The sequence below is a fragment of the Salmo trutta genome, chromosome 38 (genome assembly GCF_901001165.1).
Source record: "Salmo trutta chromosome 38, fSalTru1.1, whole genome shotgun sequence".
NCBI classification, from domain to species: Eukaryota; Metazoa; Chordata; class Actinopteri; order Salmoniformes; family Salmonidae; genus Salmo; species Salmo trutta.
In genome coordinates, this window is record NC_042994.1 from 3941582 (window position 1) to 3960936 (window position 19355).

Here is a 19355-nt window from a genome sequence, read left to right on the forward strand (position 1 = left end):
TGTCAGTACTTGAGAACTGCTGGTAAAAGGTAGTTGAAGGGGCATTTGAAGTGAACGTGGTTTAGCTGATTCAATATGAAAAACCCATCTGGTGAGTTTAGTTCTGTATATTATTTTGCTCCAAACATGAAGATATAAGATATGCACGATTACTAGCCTAGTCAAAACGGCACACTCTTGCCTTGGCTCAGATTTATGTTGACAATGTATCTGTACACTAGCTGACACCCATTATATTGTTTGCTTTATTTTTTTTATGTGTAAAATTATTGCAAGTCAAGTCTAAACAGTGTTCAGATTACCCCTGCCAGACAACTTGTATAATATTCCATCCTTAATAGCACTAAATCCTTCCCTCTTTCGTGACCAGAACGTACATTGGTTGTCATCGGCAACCCTGGAGCTATATCATGGGCTGCCCTGGAAGGAGGTGAAGAGAAGCCCCTGGGGACCACCATACTCTGGGGTACTACAGGCACCATCTCAGGATGCCCCCTCTCTGTGGTAAACATGCCTGGTGCAGTAACCACCACCCAGAGCCAGAGGGCGCTACAGGTGAGTGTGGTGTGGCATAGTCTGCTGTGCTTGTGTCTGCCTTGTCATGTGCTATACGAATCCTTGGGATGTCACTACCCTAACCTTAACCCTTACCCTAACCCTAACTTTAACCAGTACCATAACCATTTTAAATTGTAACGTCAGTGGACACACACACACACACACGTCCCAAGGATTCCAGATAGCAAGGACCCATGTTTTTGTGTCTGCTGTTTGTCTGTTTTGGTTTTCTCTGTTGTTTCTTGTTCTTATTTATGTTCTGTTTTTCTCTGTAGAGTGTGTTGCGACTGGGTGAATCTCAATTGTACATCCTTGATTCCACCCGTCACATCCCCTTGCCTCATTCTGAAAATACATTGGAGGAACATCAGATCTTCTGCTCCAATCTGATTTGAGAAGGAGACAAGGAGGGAGGACGTGAGGAATAAAGGAAATACAATTGAGATTTACCCACTGTGAAATGCACTTCAAATAAATTGTGACGACTTATCTTCAGGACTGGGCTATGGAGTGTCTGTCCCTGTCTGAGTGTTCCAGGAGGGTCCACTCTTTTCTCCTGCTGGCTCCGTTGGGTCGTCTCACAGAGCAGGAGAGGAGAGGGGCTCAGTGCATCCGAAGGATGTTCGGAGAGAAGGCCCATGGTTTCACTCAGGTCCTCTTCACCTACGAGCTGGAGCAGAAGGATAATCTCGAGGATCTTCTGAAGGAGATAGAGGCCCGGAGGCTGGTTGAGGAGTGCGGGGGACGTTTTCACGTCTGCCCAAAGAGCATTAGTGAAGAGCTGGAAGTCACAGGGTTACTGGGAAAGGTTGACTTCATTTTGGATCAGGGCACAGACCGCTGCTACACCGTGGAGATGCACCAAGAAGCTCAACCGCTATTGGTGGAGTTTAGGGAGCAACTTAAGGGCCTATTGGATGGCTTTATCAGACTTAAGAAAAGGATCAATGAAAGGGAGAGAATGCAAGTTAATGTGGAGAATTTGGTACACAGGATCTTCAGAGAGAAGCTAGCGAGGCTTCAAGATGAGCTCTTGTTGAAGCAGATGCAGAAAGAAAGAGACAGTGGCATGGAGGTAGAGGCACTGAGCTTTATATATGAGTTGGACAGGTTAGTTGACAAGCTTGCCCTAAAAAGAGTGAGAGCAGTTGAGAAGACCATAAGAGCAGAGAGGACGTGCAGAGACTTAGGGAGGAGTTGGGGAGGATGGTGGATGAAATGGTTACCAATCAGAAACACAAGCATAGACAGATGTGTCGAGAGAAGGGAGAAGAAGAGTGGGAGCTTCAGAACCTCAGGGAACAGCTAGAAAGACTGAAAAACAACATGAAAAAGACAGAAGAGAGGGAACAGGAATGAGAAGGAAGGAAAGGAGTTTGTGAAGGGGACAGGAAAGGGGTATGAGGAAGAGAGAGAGATTCCAGAGGGAAGCACGGAGGGAGGGTTTGACATGGGTCAACAGTTTAAGGGAATGATGCAGAAGTTGGGGAATATCGGGAATATCAAGAAAAAGAGGAGAGGAGCTTGGAGGAAAGGAAAATGTGATTAAAAGGGTGCTGGAAATGATCTATAGATTCTAACTATTGGCTACATTAATTTAATACATTATTTTTTATGGATGACATTATATGATGCATTTTAAACAAATCAATGAATGTTGATGATATTGTGTGTCAGGTTGTTGCATGATTAACTGTTTGTTACTAATTCATCATAGGACTTGAGAATAAACAAATAACTTCACCACATATCATTCATGCATTAATCATATGCTTACCATGGTGAACTTGAATTCAATAAAGATGAATCCAAATAATAACAACAAAACAATACGGCACATCCATAATAACTTATAAATAAAGATGCAAATAATCATATAAATAAATATTGTAGCTACTCTCAGTGCTTGCCTTGCTCCTCTGACCTGTGCATTTTTATTTTACCATTATTTAACTAGGCAAGTCAGTTAAGAACAAATTCTTATTTACAATGACGGCCTACACGGCCGGATGTGATGCAGCATTGATTCGAACCAGGTATTGCAGTGACGCCTCTTGCGCTGAGATGCAGTGTCCTAGACCACTCCGGAGCCTACATCCCGCACATGCGCAGTGCACCGCCGGCCTCTGTAGCGATGTAAAGATGGCGTCCTCCGTGGCTATCTGCAATGCACGTTTACTCAACTCTGTAGGACTGTCTTCTGGCCATCGTCGGGCTTGGTCGCTGCTTGCCTCGGCGAGACATGGAGAAGCCTGTGCCACGGCGATCTTGAGGACACAACGGTGCAGGATAGGGGGCGACTTTGGCTGTTTGAGACCTGGAAATGCAGTGACATTGAGACTCACAGGTGAGAGAGGAAGGACTGTCTGGAGTTGGTGCCAGTGAACCTAGGTAGTAGTTTGGTTACTATAGAAAGATATTTGTTTTGACAATCTTTCTGTAAATGCCGTTGTTGTGTTTTCATGTCGCGATCAGACATTAGACACTCTTGGTCGGTACAGCTGCAACAACAATGTACAGTAGCTGGACGTGCGTGATGTAACTGTCCTCAGTCAGTGGTCAAGCACAATATGTACATGACACAATCTACAGTGTCTGCACTGGTAGTTAACTACTAACTAGCTAGTCCGTACAGCTAGCTAGTATAGTACACTTCGAAATGCATTATTCTCATTTTTTTTGTCGAACTAGTTAGCTGTCTAACACAGACATGCTAAACACCATTACCCAGAATGCTTTGCTTCAATACAAGGACAGAAGTTATGGCTGTTTGACGCAGCTCATATCTCCTTCCCTCCACAGGACTGAGGTCCCCCCATGTCGTCAGCAGTAGTCACTCCTTCCACACTAGCTGCTCCTCAGCTAACAAACAGGACTTGTATGATGTTCTGGGGGTGCCTCGCACGGCCTCTCAGAAAGAGATCAAGAAAGCCTACTATCAGGTGAGAGGGTTGTCTATTAGGAGAGCCTGCACCTGTAGCTCTGTTGCTGTTTGGGTTGTGGTTGCAGAAATATAGGCCTAGACTGTTGTCATTATGGAGTTCTACATGTATGGAGTTCTAGAATGTTCATAAACATTGATTCAAACTTCAGTTGTAAACATTGAAATAGTACATGGCCTTGTCCAGTGAAATCAGCTGGGTAGGCTATATAATACCATTGGTCTATCCTATTCCAGATGGCTAAGAAGTACCACCCAGACACCAACCAGGATGACCCTCAGGCCAAGGAGAAGTTTGCCAAGCTGGCAGAAGCCTACGAGGTTGGCATTCAATTGGTCCCTGGGCCTAATTCTACAAATTCAAGTCCTGCATGTTTTCGACTGGCCAAGAATTACATTTCCAGTATATCGAAACGCTCTGCCAAGCCAGGCATAGGATCTGATGAGGAGCTGATCGTAGATCTGTACCTATTTGAGCAACTTCTAGTCTCTTCTATATTATCTGTAGATTGACAGGTACACACAACCCCTTAGCAATGACTGGGATGTTGTTCCTGATGTTGTTCCTGATGTTGTTCCTGATGTTGTTCCTGATGTTGTTCCTGATGTTGTTCCTGATATTGCTCCCCCAAGGTGCTGAGTGACGAGGTGAAGAGGAAGCAGTATGACACGTACGGGGCGGCAGGCTTCGACCCCGGCCAGGCGGGAGGGGGGCCGGGGGGACAGCAGTACTGGAGGGCCGGGGGGGCCAGCGTCGACCCAGAGGAAATGTTCAGGAAGATCTTCGGGGAGTTCACAGGAGCACAAGGTTTCGGAGACTTCAACAGCATGTTTGAACAGAGGCCAGAGGTGCGGTTATAGCAGATTAATAACAAGTTTCATGATTCGGCATAGAATTAGAATTGGTAGAATGTACAAGTTCTAATCAACAGCAATGTTACATGATTTCATGTGAATGTTTAGAGCTTGCTCAGTTATTCATATTCAGCCATATGTTTTAATCTGTAACTCTTTCTCCCTCTCTCTCACACTTTATTACCTCCCCCCATTTTTCTCCCACTATACCTCCATCTCTTTACCCTTTTCTTTCTCTCTCTCTCCCTTTTCCTGTCTCTCTCTGTTCCCTCCCTCCCCCTCTCTCTCTCTCTCTCTCAGTTTGTGATGGAGCTGACGTTCACCCAGGCAGCTAAGGGAGTGAACAAGGAGATGACAGTGAACCTGGACGATGCGTGTCAGAGATGTGACGGTAAAGGTAGCGAGCCAGGAACCAAGGTCCAGCACTGTCACTACTGTAACGGCACCGGCATGGTGAGTGGTGTCAACATCTACTCAATTTACTTCAGGGCTTAACTTTTTTGATCCACACTCCCACAACTTATTAAGGCACCTTTATTATCATTATACTGTAGTAATAGCCATGTTAAAAATGTCTGATAATCATAATGTTAGTCTCTGTGCTGCCCCCTGTAGGAGTCTATAAACACTGGTCCCTTCATGATGCGCTCTACGTGTCGCCGCTGTGGTGGGCGGGGCTCCATCATGACCACGCCCTGCGTGATGTGTCGCGGCTCGGGACAGACCAAACAGAGACGGACCGTCACCGTGCCTGTACCCGCAGGTGAGAGAGAGAGACACCGACTGACTGTGTGTCTCTGGTTGGGCCATGGTACAAGGAGACAACTGTTTTAACGATATGATGACAATGCAGATTGACTTCAGACATGGACTGGTGTTGTTTTATATTGTTGTCTTGCAGGAGTGGACAATGGACAGACTGTACGAATGCCAGTGGGGAAGAAGGAAATCGACATCACATTTAGAGTAAGTGTGGACAGCATTTAGCTAGTTGTTTACCCGACCCTTCAATGAGCTCAGACATCAGTTATACGACTGTATGCTTTTGCTTTCTCTTTGGGAGTTTGGGTGCGTAGATATCTGAAGTATTATTCATGTCAATCCTTGTTTGATTGATTGTTTGTTCTGATGATCCAGCTTTGCTTCGGCTGACCAACCTGAAGCCTTTCTAATATTCTGGAGACCTATCCAATATAAAAACATCGGGGAGACAATTTATATTTGTCTCATTTGTGAAACACTTATTATGACACTGTTATATTTGTGATGGTTCTGATGGTCCGGTATCTCCTCTTCAGGTCCAGAGGAGTCCAGTGTTCAGACGTGATGGTATCAACATCCACTCTGATGTCCACATCTCTGTAGGCCAGGCTATTCTGGGGGGCTCTGCTAGAGCACAGGGACTCTACAACACCATAGATATACAGGTGAGAGAGAGAGGGGGGGGGGGGGAAAGAGTTAGATCTCTGTAGGCCAGGCTATTCTGGGGGGCTCTGCTAGAGCACAGGGACTCTACAACACCATAGATATACAGGTGAGAGGGGGAAAATAGTTAGATCTCTGTAGGCCAGGCTATTCTGGGGGGCTCTGCTAGAGCACAGGGACTCTACAACACCATAGATATACAGGTGAGAGGGGGAAAATAGTTAGATCTCTGTAGGCCAGGCTATTCTGGGGGGCTCTGCTAGAGCACAGGGACTCTACAACACCATAGATATACAGGTGAGAGGGGGAAAAGAGTTAGATCTCTGTAGGCCAGGCTATTCTGGGGGGCTCTGCTAGAGCACAGGGACTCTACATCACCATAGACACACTCACCAGCCAGTTTGTTAGGTACACCACACTGTTCGCCAAACTGAATCGAGTCACGTGGCCGTGGCTTGTTGTATAAAGCAGGCAGACAGGCTTCAAGGGATTCATTTTCTGTTCGGTTAAACGTTAGAATGGGTAAAAACGAGTGACCTAAGCGACTTTGAGTGTGGTGTGATCGTCGGTGCCAGGTACGCCAGATCCAGTGTCTCAGAAACGTCCGCCCTCCTGGGCTTTTCACACACAACAGTGGCAGTCTTGTGGGCTGAAACAGCTCGTTGATGAGAGAGGTCGGAAGGAGAATGGCAAGAATTGTGCAAGCTACCAGGCGTGGCACAAACAGACAAATAACGGCGCAGTACAGCAGTGGTGTGCACAACGGCATCTTGGAACCCACAAGTCGTTGGTCCTTGTTACGGATGGGCTATTGCAGCAGACGACCAAACCGGGTTCCACTCCTGTCAACTAACAACAAGAAGCAGCTCCTGTGGGCACGTGAACACTGGACATCTGAGGAGTGGAAAAACATCACCTGGAACATGACAGAGAGTTCAGTCTAGTTGAGTGGCCTGGTCAGTCCCCAGGCCTCAACCCTGTAGAGCATCTTTGAGATGAGATGGAACGAGATGTTTGCAGCATGAATGTACCACCAGTCCAATCTGCAGTAACTGCGCAATGCCATCGCGTCAGCATCCTTGTGGAACGTTTCTGACACATTGTAGAATACCCTGAAGAATTCAGGCTGTTCTGGAGGGAAAAGAGGGGTCTGACCCGGTTCGAGATGGGTGTACTTAATAAACTGTCCGATGAGTGTATACGTGTGAGGGGAAAAGGGGGGAGGAGGGATGGAAGGAAGGAGAGAGAAATAAGTTTTTTTCTGCCCAGTCACAGGGACTCTACAACATTATAGGCATCCAGGTGAGGGAGGGGAAAAGGAACTGTATCCCTGACTATTGAATTTATCTACATGAAGTATTTCAATGTTTGGGTGTCATTTTGTTCAGTATGTATTACATTACCACAGCTTTCAATCTGACATCCATCTGGAAATATGACATTAGATACATGTTATACTGACCTAGTCAATCTGACAACCATCTGGAAATATGACATTAGATACATTATACTGACCTAGTCAATCTGACAACCATCTGGAAATATGACATTAGATACATGTTATACTGACCTAGTCAATCTGACAACCATCTGGAAATATGACATTAGATACATGTTATACTGACCTAGTCAATCTGACATCCATCTGGAAATATGACATTAGATACATGTCAATCTGACAACCATCTGGAAATATGACATTAGATACATTATACTGACCTAGTCAATCTGACAACCATCTGGAAATATGACATTAGATACATGTTATACTGACCTAGTCAATCTGACAACCATCTGGAAATATGACATTAGATACATGTTATACTGACCTAGTCAATCTGACAACCATCTGGAAATATGACATTAGATACATGTTATACTGACCTAGTCAATCTGACAACCATCTGGAAATATGACATTAGATACATGTTATACTGACCTAGTCAATCTGACAACCATCTGGAAATATGACATTAGATACATGTTATACTGACATAGTCAATCTGACAACCATCTGGAAATATGACATTAGATACATGTTATACTGACCTAGTCAATCTGACATCCATCTGGAAATATGACATTAGATACATGTTATACTGACCTAGTCAATCTGACAACCATCTGGAAATATGACATTAGATACATGTTATACTGACCTAGTCAATCTGACAACCATCTGGAAATATGACAGATACATATTATACTGACCTAGTCAATCTGACAACCATCTGGAAATATGACATTAGATACATGTTATACTGACCTAGTCAATCTGACAACCATCTGGAAATATGACAGATACATGTTATACTGACCTAGTCAATCTGACAACCATCTGGAAATATGACATTAGATACATGTTATACTGACCTAGTCAATCTGACAACCATCTGGAAATATGACATTAGATACATGTTATACTGACCTAGTCAATCTGACATCCATCTGGAAATATGACATTAGATACATGTTATACTGACCTAGTCAATCTGACAACCATCTGGAAATATGACATTAGATACATGTTATACTGACCTAGTCAATCTGACAACCATCTGGAAATATGACATTAGATACATGTTATACTGACCTAGTCAATCTGACAACCATCTGGAAATATGACATTAGATACATGTTATACTGACCTAGTCAATCTGACAACCATCTGGAAATATGACATTAGATACATGTTATACTGACCTAGTCAATCTGACAACCATCTGGAAATATGACATTAGATACATGTTATACTGACCTAGTCAATCTGACAACCATCTGGAAATATGACATTAGATACATTATACTGACCTAGTCAATCTGACAACCATCTGGAAATATGACAGATACATGTTATACTGACCTAGTCAATCTGACAACCATCTGGAAATATGACATTAGATACATGTTACACTGACCTAGTCAATCTGACATCCATCTGGAAATATGACAGATACATGTTATACTGACCTAGTCAATCTGACAACCATCTGGAAATATGACATTAGATACATGTTATACTAACCCTAGTCTTGCTTGTCCAAGCTGAAGGGTCTACTTGGCTTGTGTTGATAGACACACTGTTAGATGTGAAAAGAGACTGGATTGACCGAACCACTGCCCTTTGTTTTGTAGATCCCTCCAGGTTGCCAGGCCGACCAGAAGATCCGTCTGCAGGGAAAGGGGATCCAGAGGATCAACAGCTATAGTTATGGAGATCACTACGTTCACATCAAGATCAGAGTACCTAAGTAAGACAGAGAGAACACACACACAGAAATCAAATCAAATTTTATTGGTCGCATACACAGATTTTCAGATGTTATCCAAGGTGAGGTGAAATGCTTGTGTTTCTAGCTCCAACAGTGCAGTAATACCTAACAATACGAAAAACAGAATACACACACAGTCCCATAGGAACTAGAAACATTAACGCAGACCCGTTCACTTAACACTGACTGTTGTCTATCTAGCATGTGTGACCACTGCTTTCCCTTCTTCATGGTTAGAATAGCATGTTATTATCCATCCCTCGTGTCTTCTACCACTGTAGGAAGTTAACCAATAGACAGCGCTCCCTGCTCCTGAGCTATGCAGAGGAAGAGACTGATGTGGAGGGGACTGTCAACGGAGTCACTGCTACTACCACAGGTAGGTTGTTTATACCTGGGAATTCTACTATATAGTTCCACATCCAGATCACCTTGTCTTCTCCTGCCAATGCTAGCCTGTCCCCTTTCAACACACACACACACACACACACACACACACACACACACACACACACACACACACACACACACACACACACACACACACACACACACACACACACACATTTGAAATACTTTACTTCATCTACAAATCACATTACAGCAAATAAGGATTCAAACATTTCAAATGCACGCCAAGCACACAAGTGTATACACAAACACACGTGTTAAAACATGATGCAAACATGGGTCGTATTTTGGCTGATGCATGTAGTACCTGTTTTTGTCCAGGTGGGGGCAGGAGTGGTCAGCGCTCTGAGTTTGGGGCAGGACAGGACAGAACAGAGGGGCAGGAGAAGAAGAAAGAAGAAGAGGGCATCCTTTCCAAAATAAAGAAAATGTTTAGCTGACAGCCACACCTCAGGTAGGACCCCACAACACCCTAAACATTAGCTGTGTAATGTGTATTTGTCTGACTAACATGAATACTATACATTCAGAATACACACACACTAACATATACATTTCTCCAACCTGCGGTGTGGCTGTCCTATAGTACAGTGGATCCCAAACTGTGGGGTGGGCACTCTCGGGGTCGTCAAGGAGGGCGCGGGTATACATCACATGAATTTACATTAGATATGGCAAAATTAATAGAATTGCAAGAAAATTAGCTTTAAATCTGAAAAATGTCAGAATACACACACTCTAACAGATCACTCCTCCAACCTGCAGTGTGGCTGTCCTATTGTAGATAGTATGTAGGTGTAGATATACCTGCTGCTCATTCCTCTGCTTAGGCCTGTTCTATAGAACCAGACTCACACCTGTACATGTCTCCCACCAACCCTGACTAATATAGTCACTTTTGGAAGCATTTGTCTGACCTCTTGTTCCCCCCCATTTCCTCTTCCCAGGTAAGAGATCAACAGGACAATAATGGGAGAAGGTAAGCGACTGGCACTCCGTCCCGCTCACCACCCTCCCTCACCTACCGCCTGGATAGAGGGAGAGAAAGAGGAAGGTAGAGAAATTGAGAGAGGGGTTTGGATTTGTTGTAAGAACATCCATTTAGACACGGAACGGACCACCAAGAAAGCCCTGCCACACAATGTTCAGTCCCAAATGACACAGGTGTTGGGTTGAGAAACTAAAACGTGTTTTACCTGGAAGGGATTCAAAATGGACATCACCAAGGAATACAGGAGAAGATTTGCAAAGAGAAGCGAAGACAATCATTTGAGCAAGCTTTTCACAATGAGTGTGTTTCAGATACACAAATTCTGCACAGATGATCAGGACCTGTATTCAGAGTAGGAGTGCTGATCTAGGATCAGTTCCCCCTTGTCCATTCATTTCATTCTGAGGCAAAACTGATCCCAGATCAGCATTCCTACTATGAGACGCTTTGTGAATATGGGTCCTGATCTTACAATGGCTGATCTGGAGAAGTGTCTTAGCATAAGATAGTGTTTGTATAATCTGTGCAGAATGTATTTAGAACACACCCATTGGCATCATGTTGTGGTCTGATAAAGGCTGATGCATTTAGTTGTATTGTCATTGTGGTGTTGTATGTGTAAGGGGCAACACAGCTGTGCAAGACTTCGTTAATAAAGTATTGAAACTGAAATAAACTTCATCATACATTAAAATGCTGCATTGTGGTAAACGTAGTGATAATCATAGTTGTATCAGTGCATCTCTAAACCCTTCTGGAGTACAGTATAGGTGGACCGTGTTTAAATGGCAGCAAATGGAAAACATAGTAACAAAGTAGTAGATGTACTAGAACAATATATACAATAAAGCCACATCAATCTATATACACAAAAATAACAATGTTGGTTTCCCATGCGATCTGTCACAATCACTCTTTTCCCTCACCATTCCCATTCTCTTTTCTGTTGTTTTTCCCCCCCGACATTGTTTACCAGTCTGCCTAGCTGTTCTCTGAACCTTAATCTTCTCTTGATCTCCTTCCATTCAAATCCAATGTGATTTGTCACCTACTTCATAAACAGGTGTAGACTAACAGTGAAAGGCTTACAGGTCCAGCCCAACAGGGTAAAGAATAAAACATTATAATAGAAAAATAGTGACACAAGGAATAAATACACAATGAGTAACGATAACGTGGCTATATAAATAGTAGCAGCAGCGTATGTGATGAAAGTGTAGAGTCAAAATAGTCAGGTAACTATTTAACAGTCTTCTGGCTTAGGGGTAGAAGCTGATCAGGGTCCAGTTGGTTCCAGACAACCAGTGCATTATACTGTACATGTTTTTGTTTTGACTTTTTTCATTATTTCATCTTAGCGAATCACACTACGGCGGGGCATGGCTCCAAATCAATACATTCTCTAACTCAGCTTCTCATCTCCTACTTCCCTAATTTTCTTAAATACATTGTATATCCAATGTAGGACTTGGTCGACCATCACATTAAAGTTGATAATCATCCTCCAGTGCATCACGGTGCCGAGGGGCCCCCCAGGTTGATCGCTCTGATCGATCTCAGTCTGCTCTGCTCACTGTGACAAAAGGTAGAAGCAACATTGAGTGCAATGTAGCCTACTGTGATGATTCATCTCCTTTGTTATTCTATGTAATAGTTAGCATTTTTGCAGTCTATAGAGGATTAGAGTGTTACAGGTGAAGGAGCAATTCTGTGTTTACAGTAATTCAGTCATGATTGGCTACATGTACACCAAAGTAGTCAGCTGTGGACAAGATACACTTGTAATCTGACATGTTTTTACTGCCAGGGGGATACAATACAATACTGTGCCTCCTTTGGTTTGTCCTGTTAGTAGGAGGACCTTCTCCAGCTCCCAGAGCTAGTGGTACCATCAAGGAAGAGAAAAATAAATGTGCTATAAGTCAAATACATTACTAACTGTACTTTTTTTGACACCAAAATTGGTGTGACAGAACTGGTGCAAAAATAGGTCAGGAAAAGTTACTTTATGGATCCTAGGAAATGTCAGGCCTATGCACTAGTATTTATCACAGTTAAGCCTATTTGCTACACGGCCAAGTTAGTAGCCTCAACAAGCTCCGTCTCATGTTGAATTAGACATCCATCTATGTTTAAAAACAACATTTAGAAGTTGTTCCAAACATCAAATTTAAGTTGGGGTGTTAAATGTTTAAATTACATTGGGATCGTTAACGTTTAGAAAAAGTCGATAGCGGAAAACAAAATCAGTGCAGTTATCACAAAACTACCTACCCCTAACAACTACCCCTAACAGGGAAAAGGGAGAGAAATAAATGTAACTTATACCTAATACAACAATGCTGTAAGTAGGTGAGCTTTCTAATTATTTGCCACGAACATAAAGCGCTCCACACATCGTCGTTAACAATTGGGAAAATGACAGTGACATGCTGACCACCGCTGTTATTCAATTGTTGCACCCACACTGCTCGCGTGCGTCAACGAGCGTCTGCATAGCCACTAAAATAGAATTTGGTTTTGTTTGTGACACGTGACGCTCTGCAAGTCCCGCCTCTCCCATCTCCTCATTGGTTTTTAGGAGCATATACCCACGTGGATGATTGAAAGATGGTCCACACTTCAGTCCAGTTGGTGGTGGTAATGCACCTTAAAGTTGGTTGCCAACTGCCATATAAATTCCAAAGTAGGAGAGATGACTAGAAACGAACTCGGTTTACCTTTTATCTGTAGATTAATTGTCATAGAGGAACTTGTGCATTTCAGGTACAATTTTGTCCCAGGACAAATTAGCTAGCGACAGCAAGCTAGCTAGCTAAATTGCCATAAATGTTTAATGCTTTTTGACCTATCCCCAAATTAATATAGTTGGTTCAGAGTTCGTTATGATATTTCAACCTGCGTGTCCTGATCGTGTCTGGTGTGAGTGGACCAAATCGACATGCGTGTCCTGATCGCGTCTGGTGTGAGTGGACCAAATCAACATGCGTGCGCTGGCACACACACACGTGAGGTCTGGTCAGCATGACAGGGAAGTTACAACAGCGAGGCCCTGTATGGCAATAAGCAGTGGTGTAAAGTACTTAAGTAAAAATACTTTAAAGTACTACTTAAGTAGTTTTGGGGGTATCTGTACTTTACTATTTATATTTTTCGCTACGTTTCCTTCACTACATTCCTAAAGCAAATAATGTACTTTTTACTCCATACATTTCCCTGACACCCAAAAGGACTCGTTACATTTTGAATGCTTTGCAGGACAGGAAAATGGTCCAATTCACACACTTGTACAAGACAACATGCCTGGTCATCCCTACTGCCTCTGATCTGGCGAACTCACTTACAAATGCTTCGTTTGTAAATTATGTTTGAATGTTGAAGTGTGACCCTGGCTATCCGTAAATAAAAAACAAAACAAGAAAATGGTACCGTCTGGTTTGCTTAATGTAAGGAATTTGAAATGATTTACACTTTTGATACTTAAGTACATTTTTTTAATTACATTTACTTTTGATACTTAAGTATCTTTTTAAAAAAAAGATACATTTAGACTTTTACTCAAGTATTATTTTACTGTGAGACTTTCACTTGAGTCATTTTCTATTAAGGTATCTTTTACTTTTACTCAAGTATGTCAATTGGGTACTTTTTCCACCACTGGCAATAAGCTACTTTGAGAAGTTAAATGAGAAGGTGATAATGCAAACTTTCTTTGGATTGGTGGATACATCTTATTATTTTAATATTGTTTGAATATTCAAGGAGGGATTTTTTAACGTCAACCGCCTGTATTCAATGGAGAGTGATACTATGCTACTTGCCTCCTAACATGAATATGCATAGCCTTAGAGACTATTCCGATAGTGTTTTTTCTCAAAGTTGCCGGGATGTCACGTGTCCTACTTATAGCAGAACATTTGTAACAATCTAAGTATTACGAAACTTATATTTGATCAAATAAACCTCACGTAGCAAATAAGCCATTACATTTTTTGTTGACCAAATTTGACCTTCATATAAAAACCTCACTTGGTGAGTGAAATACTAAACGCCACATGCTGGATAAAAAATTTTTGGGGCCGAGTTGAGCCTCACTTCGACTCTCTCTGGGCAGGGTTGCCATGTCCGAAGTTTTCTAGAAAAATTGGGCTACTTTGAAAAATGTTGCGGTTGAAAATGTATTTGTCGCGGGGTTGGCGTTTTTGGGCTACTTCTAAATTGCACCGCGGTCGCCATGACAATTTCCTACAAATATATAAACTTAGCAAAAAAAGAAACATCCCTTTTTCAGGACCCTGTCTTTCAGAGATAATTTGTAAAAATCCAAGATAACTTCACAGATCTTCATTGTAAAGGGTTTAAACACTGTTTCCCATGTTTGTTCAATGAACCATAAACAATTCATGAACATGCACCTGTGGAACGGTCATTAAGACACTAACAGCTTACAGACAGTAGGCAATTAAGGTCGCAGTTATGAAAACTTAAGACACTAAACAGGCCTTTCTACTGACTAAAAAACACCAAAAGAAAGATGCCCAGGGTCCCTGCTCATCTGCGTGAACGTGCCTTAGGCATGCTGCAAGGAGGCATGAGGACTGCAGATGTGGCCAGGGCAATAAATTGCAATGTCCGCACTGTGAGACGCCTAAGACAGCGCTACAAGGAGATAGGACGGACAGCTGATCGTCCTCGCAGTCGCAGACCACATGTAACAACACCTGTACAGGATTGGTACATCCGAACATCACACCTGCGGGACAGGTACAAGATGGCAATAACAACTGCCCGAGTTACACCAGGAACGTACAATCCCTCCATCAGTGCTCAGAATGTCCGCAATAGGCTGAGAGCGACTGGACTGAGGGCTTGTAGGCCTGTTGTAAGGCAGGTCCTCACCAGACACACTGGCAACAACGTCGCCTTTGGGCACAAACCCACCGTCGCTGGACCAGACAGGACTGGCAAAAAGTGCTCTTCACTGACGAGTCGCGGTTTTGTCTCACCAGGGGTGATGGTCGGATTCGCGTTTATCGTAGAAGGAATTAGGGTTACACCGAGGCCTGTACTCTGGAGCGGGATCGATTTGGAGGTGGAGGGTCCGTCATGGTCTGGGGCGGTGTGTCACAGCATCATCGGACTGAGCTTGTTGTCATCGTAGGCAATAACAACGCTGTGCGTTACAGTGAAGACATCCTCTTCCCTCATGTGGTACCTTCCTGCAGGCTCATCCTGACATGACCCTCCAGCATGACAATGCCACCAGCCATACTGCTCGTTCTGTGTGTGAGCACGTCTGGGACCTGTTGGATTGGAGGGTGAGGGCTAGGGCCATTCCCCCCAGAAATGTCCGGGAACTTGCATGTGTCTTAGTGGAAGAGTGGGGTAACATCTTACAGCAAGAACTTGCAAATCTGGTGCAGTCCATGAGGAGGAGATGCACTGCAGTACTTAATGGAGCTGGTGGCCACACCAGGTACTGACTGTTACTTTTGATTTTGACCCCCCCACCCCATCCCTTTGTTCTGGGACTCATTATTCAATTTCTGTTAGTCACATGTCTGTGGAACTTGTTCAGTTTGTCTCAGTTGTTGAATCTTGTTATGTTCATATAAATATTTACACATGTTAAGTTTGCTGAAAATCAACACAGTTGACAGTGAGAGGACATTTCTTTTTTTGCTGAGTTTATTTCACTGTGACATGCTGCTGTTGACTACCAGGCAGTGAGGCAGCCTGTTTCTGTTTGAGTGGTGGGGTTGTGTGTGTTAAGCGCTGCAGCTGAGTCTTATGAGTGAAAGGAGACAGCGCAGTTAAGTTCCTCGGCGTACACATCACGGACAAACTGAAATGGTCCACCCACACAGACAGCGTGGTGAAGAAGGCGCAGCAGCGCCTCTTCAACCTCAGGAGGCTGAAGAAATTCGGCTTGTCACCAAAAACACTCAAACTTTTACAGGTGCACAATCGAGAGCATCCTGTCGGGCTGTATCACCGCCTGGTACGGCAGCTGCTCCGCCCACAACCGTAAGGCTCTCCAGAGGGTAGTGAGGTCTGCACAACGCATCACCGGGGGCAAACTACCTGCCCTCCAGGACACCTACACCACCCGATGTCACAGGAAGGCCAAAAAGATCATCAAGGACAACAACCACCCGAGCCACTGCCTGTTCACCCAGCTATCATCCAGAAGGCGAGGTCAGTACAGGTGCTTCAAAGCTGGAACCGAGAGACTGAAAAACAGCTTCTATCTCAAGGCCATCAGACTGTTAAACAGCCATCACTAACATTGAGTGGCTGCTGCCAACATACTGACTCAACTCCAGCCGCTTTCTAATGGAAAAATTGATGTAATAAATGTATCACTAGCCACTTTAAACAATGCCACTTTATATAATGTTTTCATATCCTACATTACTCATCTCATATGTATATACTGTACTCTATACCATCCACTGCATCTTGCCATCTTGATGTAATGTATCACTAGCCACTTTAAACAATGCCACTTTATATAATGTTTTCATATCCTACATTACTCATCTCATATGTATATACTGTACTCTATACCATCTACTGCATCTTGCCATCTTGATGTAATTAGATGCATCACTAGCCACTTTAAACAATGCCACTTTATTTAATGTTTTCATAACCTACATTACTCATCTCATATGTATATACTGTACTCTATACCATCTACTGCATCTTGCCATCTTGATGTAATGTATCACTAGCCACTTTAAACAATGCCACTTTATATAATGTTTACATATCCTACATTACTCATCTCATATGTATATACTGTACTCTATACCATCCACTGCATCTTGCCATCTTGATGTAATGTATCACTAGCCACTTTAAACAATGCCACTTTATATAATGTTTACATACCCTACATTACTCATCTCATATGTATATAGTGTACTCTATACCATCTACTGCATCTTGCCATCTTGATGTAATGTATCACTAGCCACTTTAAACAATGCCACTTTATATAATGTTTACATATCCTACATTACTCATCTCATATGTATATACTGTACTCTATACCATCTACTGCATCTTGCCGTTCGGCCATCACTCATTTATATATTTATATGTACATATTCGTATTCATTCCTTTACACTTGTGTGTATAAGGTGGTTGTTGTGGAATTGTTAGGTTAGATTACTTGTTAGATATTACTGCATGGTCGGAACTAGAAGCACAAGCATTTCGCTACACTTGCATTAACACCTGCTAACCATGTGTATGTGAAATAAATACATTTTATTTGATGCACTCAATGGTGCATCTGTAGAAGCTGGTGTCTTTCAGTACATGACCCCCATCTGGAAACTTTGAAGATGGGCCGCTACATGTCCGCTATGGAAATAAAGGGGGGGGGGGGGGGTGATGAGTATAAAATGTAAAATGTAAAACAGTGGCAGATTAGATGTAGAGATGGGACATTAAATGAATGGTGTCTAACCTTTACCTAACATCTTAGCTGGCTCAGCACATTAGACAACACACATCAGGTAAGTGCAAGCCTCTGGGTCGTGGTTTACGGAGCGCTCTCTGAAATAAGAGCCCGTATCTTCTTAATCCAGAAATCAGGACAGTATAGCAAAAAATGACAGGACAAGACAGGATAGGAATTAATTTTCACTCCTGTGTAAGTCTCTTGATATGCCACACCCGTCAGTGGATTGATTATCTTGGCAAAGGAGAAATGCTCACTAACAGGGCCGAAAATAAAATGTGTACAACATTTGAGAGAAGTAAGCTTTTTGTGCGTATGGAACATTTCTGGGATCTTTTATTTCAGCTCATGAAACATGGGACCAACACTTTACATGTTGCATTTATATTTTTGTTCTGCGTAAATAATAACGAGCGCATTGCGAACATTTTGTTCAGTTTCTGACCTAAACTATACAAGTAACTTCAAAATGTTACTCCCAGTCTGCTGCACGCACAAAACAAATATTAGCTAGCCAGGCTCTTGATGGCAAGAGGGGATTCTCTGCTGTTACCAAGCCGAAAAATGCTTGATTTTGGAAAAAGCTAACCACTTACCGAGGTAGCTAACTAGCTACTAAATTAGAAATCCAAATGCAGATCATTTATCACATTTTAGACCGTTAACTTAATAGTTCTAAGATATCTAGTTGGCAAACATTTAGTTGTGAATTCCATACTGTAATTAGATCACCAGGCGCACAAGTGATTTACACTTAATCTAATAAACTATTATGTTGTCTAGTTTATATTAATGTCAGGTTACTTGCAGGGTTGTGGTTAATGTGCATGCAGCAACGTGTACATGCCACCTGAAAATAAATAAATAATAAAGACAGTGACTTTGGTAAGTTATAACATGATCCATTGAAGTTATTTCATTATTCATCAACAAGTTGTTAGTCACTTGATAACATTATAACCACTGGACAATGTAACAACTTACTACATTAATAGACAAACTGGTCAAGGGCTTGATGATTAGTTGACAAGTAGAATGTGAGGGGTATTCTTACGAAGCAGGTTTGAGGAGTTAGCCAGGTAACTTTGGTCAACTCTGAGTTCAACTCGGCATAACTGGTCATACCAAAGTGGCTCACTTTTTAGCCAGGTGTATTTCTATGGCAATGAATCCTTCAGAACTAACCGGGTCAGGCTAACTCACGGCTAACTCCAGTCATTTCCCCCGTATGAATGGCTGAACGAAACTGAACATTTCTGGGTTTTAGGACTAGAAGTTGGCAAGCTATATGACTGAGCCACGAGTTGTGGACCAATGAAATCAGATTCAGATCCCCTTCATTTGACCTAGACGACAGGTGCGTTCAGTTCACTTGAACATTTGCTACATTGCTGAACAGTTTGTACTGAACGACACGTTTCCCCAAA

General features: G+C 42.7%; 1 protein-coding gene and 1 long non-coding RNA gene across 5 annotated transcripts; one reads left to right on the top strand and one right to left on the bottom strand.

Moving 5' to 3' along the window:
- The first annotated feature begins 2644 nt into the window (after positions 1-2644).
- LOC115177909 (dnaJ homolog subfamily A member 3, mitochondrial) lies at positions 2645-11147 on the top strand. 2 transcript variants are annotated; one of them, XM_029738903.1, is made up of 12 exons: positions 2646-2905; positions 3361-3500; positions 3737-3820; positions 4133-4348; positions 4655-4807; positions 4970-5117; positions 5256-5320; positions 5653-5781; positions 8915-9030; positions 9333-9430; positions 9784-9916; positions 10410-11147. In XM_029738903.1, exons 1-11 carry the CDS (start codon positions 2701-2703, stop codon positions 9900-9902), a joined length of 1473 nt encoding a protein of 490 aa, XP_029594763.1. In that variant the 5' UTR covers positions 2646-2700; the 3' UTR covers positions 9903-9916; positions 10410-11147. The 2 variants fall into 2 exon arrangements, with proteins under 2 accessions (XP_029594764.1, XP_029594763.1); XM_029738904.1 differs by lacking the exon at positions 9784-9916 and having other exon boundaries at positions 2645-2905.
- LOC115177910 (uncharacterized) lies at positions 7147-8607 on the bottom strand. Of its 3 annotated transcripts, XR_003872524.1 has the most exons (3): positions 7991-8073; positions 7499-7938; positions 7147-7404 (listed from the first exon to the last, which is right to left on the bottom strand). It is a non-coding gene; the product is annotated as an uncharacterized LOC115177910 (long non-coding RNA). The 3 variants fall into 3 exon arrangements; XR_003872525.1 differs by lacking the exons at positions 7499-7938; positions 7991-8073 and adding an exon at positions 8538-8607; XR_003872523.1 differs by lacking the exon at positions 7991-8073 and having other exon boundaries at positions 7499-7966.
- Positions 11148-19355: the final 8208 nt, after the last annotated feature.